General features: G+C 45.9%; 1 protein-coding gene across 1 annotated transcript; it reads right to left on the reverse strand.

Annotated features, from left to right (window-relative positions):
- Positions 1-2,198: 2,198 nt before the first annotated feature.
- Positions 2,199-6,396, reverse strand: PMAIP1 (phorbol-12-myristate-13-acetate-induced protein 1). The gene is made up of 2 exons (XM_026496409.4): positions 6,142-6,396; positions 2,199-3,802 (listed from the first exon to the last, which is right to left on the reverse strand). Exons 1-2 carry the CDS (start codon positions 6,197-6,199, stop codon positions 3,696-3,698), a joined length of 165 nt encoding a protein of 54 aa, XP_026352194.1. The 5' UTR covers positions 6,200-6,396; the 3' UTR covers positions 2,199-3,695.
- Positions 6,397-8,335: the final 1,939 nt, after the last annotated feature.

Consider the following 8,335-nt stretch of genomic DNA (forward strand, 5'->3'; position numbering starts at 1 on the left):
AAATAAAACTATCAACATAGGAGGAGCACCTGGCTGGCTCAGTTGGAGAGGCATGCAACTCTTGATCTTCAGGTCATGAGTTCAAGCCCCACATTGGGTGTCGAGATTACAAAAATAAATAAATAAACCCAAAACAAAACAAAAACAAAAATCCTACCAGCAAAGGGCAGTTTACCAAAGCACATCATGTTATCCCTTGAAGTGTAGCCCATTACCTGACCAGATTTGTTTTGGGGAGTTTAATTCCTTTACACATTCAAATGATAAGAGGAGATAGCTTCAGAAGAAATTCTGTCCAGTTTATAAAAATTAAAAATAGGGGCACCTGGGTGGCTCAGGCAGTTGAACATCCGACTCTTGGTTTCGGCTCAGGTCATGATCTCAAGGTCGTGGGATCCAGCCCCATATCAGGCTCTGTGCTGTACAGCGTGGAACCTGCTTGCCCCCCCCCCCCCCAGAGACCCCCCCAAATAAACAAAATCTTTTTAAAAAATGAACAAAATACCGTTCTTGAAATTTGAGGCACACATTTTCAATGGTTTGGTATATTTAGGATTCAGAATGGAGCTTCCATGGGATTAGATCTTCTTCAGTCACTTCAGTAATAGTCACAGCTTCTTAATTCTGGTATTACTGCATTTCTGATTTTATTTTTTTCCTAAAGGTCCATCACTTTGCCACAGTTCAAAAGATGAGAGACTGCTCTGCTGAAGTGATTCACTACTGTTTTAATCCAAGACACAAAGCCAGGGAGGCCTTCCCCTATACTTGCTGTGGAGGGAAGGACAGTAACTTTGTTCATGGGAAGGATTGCAAACACGTTTTTGCAAAAGGCAGTGATTTTTTTCTTATTCAATTTCTAAACTAACTATAAGTAATTTATAAGCAGAATTATATTTTTTGTATGCATTTTACTAATAACACATTGCCATTTCTAGGTGACTTTTCAAATATACAGGTTATGGAGGTTTTCTCCTAGGTATAAATGCAAGTCAAACTATTTTTTTAATTCCTGGTAGCTTTGTACTAGTCAATATTTACAATTACAATTATGTGGGCAGCCTGGGAATTTTTTGACATTAAGAGTTCTCTGGGGCGCCTGGCGGGCTTAGTCCGTTAAGCGGTTAAGCGTCTGCCTTGGGCTCAGGTCCTGTTCTCAGGGTCCTGGGATGGAGCCCTGCATGGGGCTCCCTGCTTCTTCCTCTCTCTCTGCTCCTACCCCCTGCTCATGCGCTCTCTCTCTCAAATAAATAAATAAAAATCTTAAAAAAAAAAAAGCGTTCTCTAAAATATCTAGTCCTCATACCTGAAGACTGTGCATCGTGCCAAAGTTTCCCGTGCTACTCCTCGTATGAAAGATGAGTAGCAAGGATACTTTTAGCAAAACTCATTAACACCAACTTCTGGCTACGCAGACAGGCAGAGGGACAGGAGTTCCTCTTCCAGAGACCCTCAAATCAAATCATGCAGATTGCCCCCCACCCCCTTTATGGAGCCTACTCCTGTGATGCCCTGGGGGCAGCCCTTCATCCCCTTCCCTGGCAGTCCCCTCTCATGTGGTCGCCTTCCTCCCATAGCCCCTCCTCTCCCTCACGCCCCTGTCTGAGCGAGGCGATTACACTCCGCGGGTTTCAGGCTGATGATGCGATTAGTTCGACACCACCAACTAGGAGTATCTGGTGAGTTCTCACCCTCTAACAGGAAAGCCACTCCTGCACATGACCGGCTTCAGATGAAGCAATACATCTGCTCAGGGCTGGGGCAGAGGAAGGGAGAAGTGTGAGGCCATTGTCAAGGAAACCGCCCAGAAGCTCCTCTTCGCCCGGCAGAGGGCTCCCCCGCCCCCAGCAGCCCAGGACGGGGGCGAGCAGCCCAGGACGGGGGCGCGCTGCACCTCTAAGGAGATCGCGGATCTCTGCGGGCTCCTTTCAATAAACCACTCCCCAGGCACTAAGTTTCTCAAGACCTCCCGCAGGCATGGATTTCTTCTTTTTCACTATTTCCTCTCCCGATGAAAATGGTAAGTCCCTTGACAGCAGAAATCATGCTAAATGTCCCTGTATGTCCCACTCGGGGGACAAAACTGTGACTGAGGGGGTGGTGGTCAGAAGGGGCCTGCTGAAGGAAACCGGTAAAACAATTTTGGTTTCATAATGAACACTGGGCCGCCGACGTGATGACAAAGAGGAAGACGTAGAAAAGAATGGTAATAATTTTTAATAGTTTACAGCTACAGTATTCAAGTTTTGTATGTATAAATACAGTTACAGAACATAAATATCCAAATGGCAAGCTATCTGCCTCTGGACAGACAAAAAACACTAAATAATACTTGAGAAGAAAACAGATGCTGAGGTAAAGTTTCATCTAAAGTGACCACAGCCAGAGCGTTCTTACTATAAAGTCCAAGTGGTTATGAAAGCCTTGTCTCATAACCTAAAAATGTAGCTTTAACTAATAGACATCTTCAAACTAAACAAAAAATATTTTAATCATAAATAGGTAAAATAAATAAGAGTCTTCTTGCTGAAATTCAATCATGACATTATTTCTTTTTTTTATATATCTGGGGACTTCATTGGTAGCCTGGGCTTTCGACAATAAAAAAGTGAAATTCATGAAACCTTTCTTAGAATCTACATATAATTCTAATGCAAATTACACATATGTGGCATTTTTATTCTGGATGAGCAATCCATTCCTTTTTTTTTTTTTAAGTATATCCCAACTATGTAAAACATGCTTAATTTCTCTTAAAAGATCACGTCTTGGAAGACATACACTGACTAGCATGAGAAAGGGCATTTTACAGATTTCAGAAACGTCTTTAGAAACAAATTCATCTTCTTATCAAGTTACTTTAGAATATTTGTTTTACTAAGTGTTAATTACAGCAGTAAAAATGTCTCAAACGAATTTTTCCCCCATTATTTCTCATTCTACAAAATCCCCATGCTCTTTATGTTTTATAACATTTTACCTTCAAGAATCTTACTGGCACCAAGTAACACTTCTATCACATTGTTCGAAGTATAGACTTTCCATTTAAGACTCACAGAAACATAATTTGAGGAAGGGTCATCTGAACAGAAGCGATACATTTTTAAGTCAAAAGAAACAAGCTTTCAAATCATTGTATCTTTTGTAGTGACCTATGGGATCCACACCTTCTATGATATTCAGTGTCCTCAGAATGAAATCTTTACTTTGAACACGGTAATATATAAAGCAAGTATTATACATCACTTTGGAGTTGTCATCCAAAACTAAAACCCAACACTGAACACATTCTTTCTTTGCCCCAGACCACAGTCTTTTCATTTGCCAACTCCGGTTACAGTAGGCTGGACAGCAACCTTCTGCAAAATGACCAGAATAATTTTCAAAGTAAAAACAAAATGTATAAGTAATTAATTCCTTATTTTTCAAAGCTCTTCCATTCTTGCTTTAAAATAAACAAAATGGTTTTATAATGCCCTCACAATCCAAAAAAAAAAAATGACTTCTGGGACAACTTCAAAAGAAATCCGTCTTTGATGTATTCCATCTCGGCTTCCAAGGGCATCCAAAAAGCAAGGAGTTCTCCCTCCCAATCTTCTCCATTACAAGGCATTTCCTCTAATTGATGAAGTTTGCAGCTACTGGGGAATCTTCCATTTTAAAGGAAACTCCTCATTCGAAAGCTTCCAAAGCAGTCAGGTTCCTGAGCGGAAGAGTTTGGATATCAGATTCAGAAGTTTCTGCCGGAAATTCAGTTTGTCTCCAAATCTCCTGAGTTGAATGGCACACTCCACTTCGGGCTCTGAAAAGGAAAGCAAAACATTAAAATTACACTGACATTACCGACTGCAACCGGCAAGAATTAATGTGCCCATCCAAGGGACGAGCCGAGTTATTTATTCAGTGAAGCATTTATCTTAACTTTAGCTTTATGTACACCCATTTTCTGAATGTGAGAAAGGTGACTTCGCACGTGCGTGCCCACACACACACACACCATACACTGACACATTGTGACTCGTAAACCAAAAAAAGAATAGGTAAGAATAAAGACATTTACTCTAAAATCTTTTTTTAAAAAAAGCACACTGCATGAGGTAAATGTTATCTTTCTTTCGATATGGACATTTCTGTCATACGCCAGAGAGTTAGAGAGCCTTGGCCAGCCTCTTCTCGCTCACTGAAGGTTGGTTAGGGGAACAGAAGTCAAATTCCAAAGTCTTGTATATTGTCTTCAAGTAGGATTTATTTTTTAAATGGCAGTAATTCCCAGCTCCAATTAAGCCTTCATTAATAGACAAATCTAAATGCATTCTTTTTTTTTCCCTCTTATTTTAAAGGACTTTTTTTTATTTGACGGAGTAAGAGAGCACAAGCAGGGGGTGCAGCAGAGGGAGAGGGAGAAGCAGGCTCCCCACTGAGCAGGGAGCCCCATGTGGAACCCGATGCGGGGCTGTCCTGGGATCCTGACCTGAGCTGAAGGCAGAAGCTTAACCAACTGAGCCACCCATTCTTACTCTCATTGAAAAACTCTTTGAAATTTTCTTGTAAGACTCATAAAATCTCATATCAAAAATAAGTCTATATTCTCTAAAACAACTTAGAAATTTACATTTTACTTTAAACCAAATTCTTCTTATAAACCTAATCTGTGCCTTTATGAGTGAAGCAGAAAATATGTTTAATTCACAAGTTTACTGTTTTTTAGAAGTGAGATATCATCATTAAATGAATATTAATTTAAGAAAAAGGATTATAGAAGGGTTTTAAGAGAAAAAATTATCTCTTTCACCAAAAGATGGGGCAGAAACTGGCTGCTAGTTGTTTCCTTAATCTTTCTGTTAATTACAGTTCTATAAATGTAGTAATAAAAAAATTGAAACTGTGCGATGAGGGATGTTAACTAAAGCTATTTGGCATCACTTCACAATATATTCATAAACCAAATCATCATTTGATATATACATATATCGAACAAAGCTGATACAATGTCATATGTCACTTACATCTCAATAAAAAGATGTATTACTATCGAATCGAGTTTAAGAGGGCCCTTTCTGCTGTCCCGTATTATTAGGAATGAAGTTAAATGGCAGAAAGGTTATGCTCGGGTTAGGCCTTCGGGAAACCGGAGAATTCTTGGACATCACAGAAGGTGGGCAAAGCTTTTGGCCTCCCAAGTAAGAGCCAGCGACAGCACCCTGGTGCCCACTTAGCCATGGCCAGGTTGGCAATGCCCCACTTCCTTTGCACGCGTCACGGGCTCTATAAATCGAAACTACTTTAAAAGGGGGCCATTACCGTCTGATGCAATGACGGATTTCGAGCCCAGAGCCTTGCTGCCCTCTTTGCTACAGCCCCTTAGCGGATGGCTGCCTCGTTCGGTAAGATTTATAAGGGAGAGGGCCGGTCTGAAAAGTTATTTGATGTTGCTTTATGGAGGGAGGAGGAGAAGAGTGGATGGACTAAAAACAAACCACTGGAGACCAACTCCTGTTCTTCTCCTATCCCATCTCCGCAAGCAATAACGATTGTTAAAATGTCCCACTCAACAAAGAAGCACAATTTTATAGGCTCCTGACCGAAGTGGTCCTCGTAGGGCCTCCGTAACGCTCCATCAGTCCTCTGTGGAAGGGCCGCGATAGGATCAAGCATTATGGACCGCTTTGTTTTTGGGGGGGGGGGGCGAGAGTGGCAACACTCAGAGCAGGGCCCTCAATGGTCCCCGACTCCGGAGGAAGAGGGCTGCTCGCCAGGCAGCTCCCGGAGCCTCTCCTGTCCCCACCTGCCGTGACAATGACTTTCTCCTCGTGACTGCAGCCTGCACTTGCACTTTTTCTCCCCGTGGCCCCGGGGCAGGGCAAGCGGGGATGGAAAGCAAGCGAAGCGAAGAAGAGGCTTTCCGCCTCCGCTAAAATCCCAATCTGCATCCCAAATAGGGTTTCCTACCTCACCATCTCCACCGTCCTGTGTAAAACCCCCGAAGAACTTCCTGGAGGCGTCCCGCAAAGCACGTGCAAGGGCGCAGACCTGCCCGGGCTGAACCCGCCCGGACCGAGACCTCGACCCCGGCCCCTGCCCCAGCCCCCACCCCCGCCCCGGCCCCCTCTAAGATCTCCGCGGGCCCTAGCTGCTCCCTACCTGCCGGGGTCCGCGCAGGGCTCGCCTGCGCGCTCTTACGCGCTTTCTTCCCAGGCATCTTCCCAGCCACCGGGAGCTGTGCTGCAGAACCCCGGGGACCTTAGGCCCCCCAACCCGAGCCCCTTGGGGCAGGAGAAGGCGAGCTGCTCGGGGGGCGAAGACGGGAGGGAATGCGCGGGAACGGGCGGGCACGACCGGACTGGAGAGCGAACTGCTCCCGGGCCGGGCACCTCTCGGGTCTAGGCGATTCTCGCGCCAGCGCTCTCCTCTTATGTCAGGGGACTTTCCCAAGAACCGTGACGTAGAGAAACTTGACTCTGCGCCCGCCCTTGACCCCGCCCCCGAGGGCCGCCGCCGTGGGGGACCTGCCCCGACTTGCTCGCGCTCCGCGGCGGCGCCGACCCGCGGCAGGGGGCGCAGAGCGATCGGCGCGGCGACCCTGCCCCGCCTCGCACTTACTCCCTTCGCGAACCGGGGCCGGGTGGAGGGGGTCCGGGCTGAGAACCCGCCCCCGCCCCGCATCGAGTCAGCTGCAGTTGTGGCGGAGCTGAGAAGTCGCGAGAGGGGAAAGTTCTAGCGGGAAGGCGGCGGGTGGGGTGGCCAGGCGCTTGGTCCTTATCGTAAACCGGCAATTAGAGACTCTAACTAAGCAGACCCCTGAACGAGATCGGAAAAGGGAAGCTCGAACTCGGAGGGCATGGGTGGTTGCGGGGAAGTGAGATGAAAACTTTCAGAACAGTGGAGAGGATGCCAGAAGCAAGTGACAAACGTACCAAATTGAAACGCGAGCAAGCAAACACTGGTTTGATTTGGAAGGTGGGGTGTGTGCGTGCGCGTGTGTGCGTGTGCGTGTGTGCATGTGTGTGTGTGTGTGTGTAGAGGCGGGGGTGAGGGGTTAGTTTTCCACCCCAGCCACGACTGTGTGGGGCATCTTCCCTCTGGAAAAGTCGGTATCACTCCACCTGGATGCAGCTGAGTGACATATAAAGCATAAGTCATCATATGGGACACCTTCAAATGCTTTTGTGGGAGGAGAAATGAGGTGTCTGGGAATATGAACTTATTTACACGATGTTTGGCTGGTCCTTGAATAATTCCATTATTATAAAGAAGAGTAGTAATTTGGACTAGTTAGCACGTATTGAGGGCCGCTTCGTGAGAAGGGCTTGGGCAGGCATTTTCTCATTCTGTCCTCAGAACAACGCTGCGAAGCTGCCACTCTTACCATAAAGGCCAGTTTGCAGGCGTGAAAACTGGTTTATTGAGATCAAGGGGATTCTGGAGCGCGCGTTGGCAGAGTCGTGCCAGGATCTGAACCTAGTCAGGCCCCCTACGGAGCAGCAGCTCTAACCCACCGTGGCGTTCCCAGTAATCACATTTTTTTGGGAAAATGAATGTTCTTAATTATCTGCAGTATTCAATGAAGAAGTTGCAAATTGGCTACTTAGAACTGCGCGGTTCTCGGGAGTGTTCTGTTTGCCTCACGGTATTGATTTGCAAAATGTCGTGTGAAAATTTGAATTGGTTACCAACATTTAAAAATTGAAAGATGACTTTAAAAGCTCCGATCTCTGGCGTTCTTTGTAAAACGTGAAGCTCTGAAAACCCGGGATCCGTTTTCCAAACGGGCAGAGCAGGCTAGAAGCGTGGGGGCTGCCTCTCCCCCTCAGACTTGGGGCGGGAGCTCCCCGCGGCCACGGTCCCTGCTGTCGCTTTTCTCATTAACATATTGTGCCCCCAGTAGGCATTTGAGCTTGTTGATTTTCCTGAAATCATTCATTCAACACAAACCTGCAAGTATTTTATGGCGGGCCCTGCAGAAGTATAGAGGACGCTATAATCATGGAACAAAACTACTCCTGAAGTTAAACAACTTCGTTTATTTTTTTAAGATTTTCTTTATTTATTTGAAAGAGAGAGAAAGAGCAGGAGTGAGAGGGGAGGTGCCTAGGGAGAGGGAGAAGCAGACTCCCCCCTGGGCAGAGATCCCAACCAGGGGCTCATCCCAGGACCCCGAGATCATGACCTGGGCCGAAGGCAGTAGACGCTTAACCAACTAAACCACCCAGGCGCCCCTAAACAACTTAGTTGTGAGTGTGGTAAATACACAGGGTTAAGAGCGGACAGAATTCAGGAGCTCTCACCTGACACGGAAACACAGCAGAGGATGCTGTCTCCTAATTTTTTTTCTCGA

Source organism: Ursus arctos, unplaced genomic scaffold (genome assembly GCF_023065955.2).
Source record: "Ursus arctos isolate Adak ecotype North America unplaced genomic scaffold, UrsArc2.0 scaffold_17, whole genome shotgun sequence".
NCBI lineage: Eukaryota > Metazoa > Chordata > Mammalia > Carnivora > Ursidae > Ursus > Ursus arctos.

Coding starts and splice junctions, on each gene's coding strand:
- PMAIP1 (XM_026496409.4), bottom strand. CDS start 6,199: ATGCCTGGGAAGAAAGCGCGTAAGAGCGCGCAGGCGAGCCCTGCGCGG. Junction 3,803..6,141: donor CCCTGCGCGGACCCCGGCAG/GTAGGGAGCAGC, acceptor TTTCCTTTTCAG/AGCCCGAAGTGGAGTGTGCC.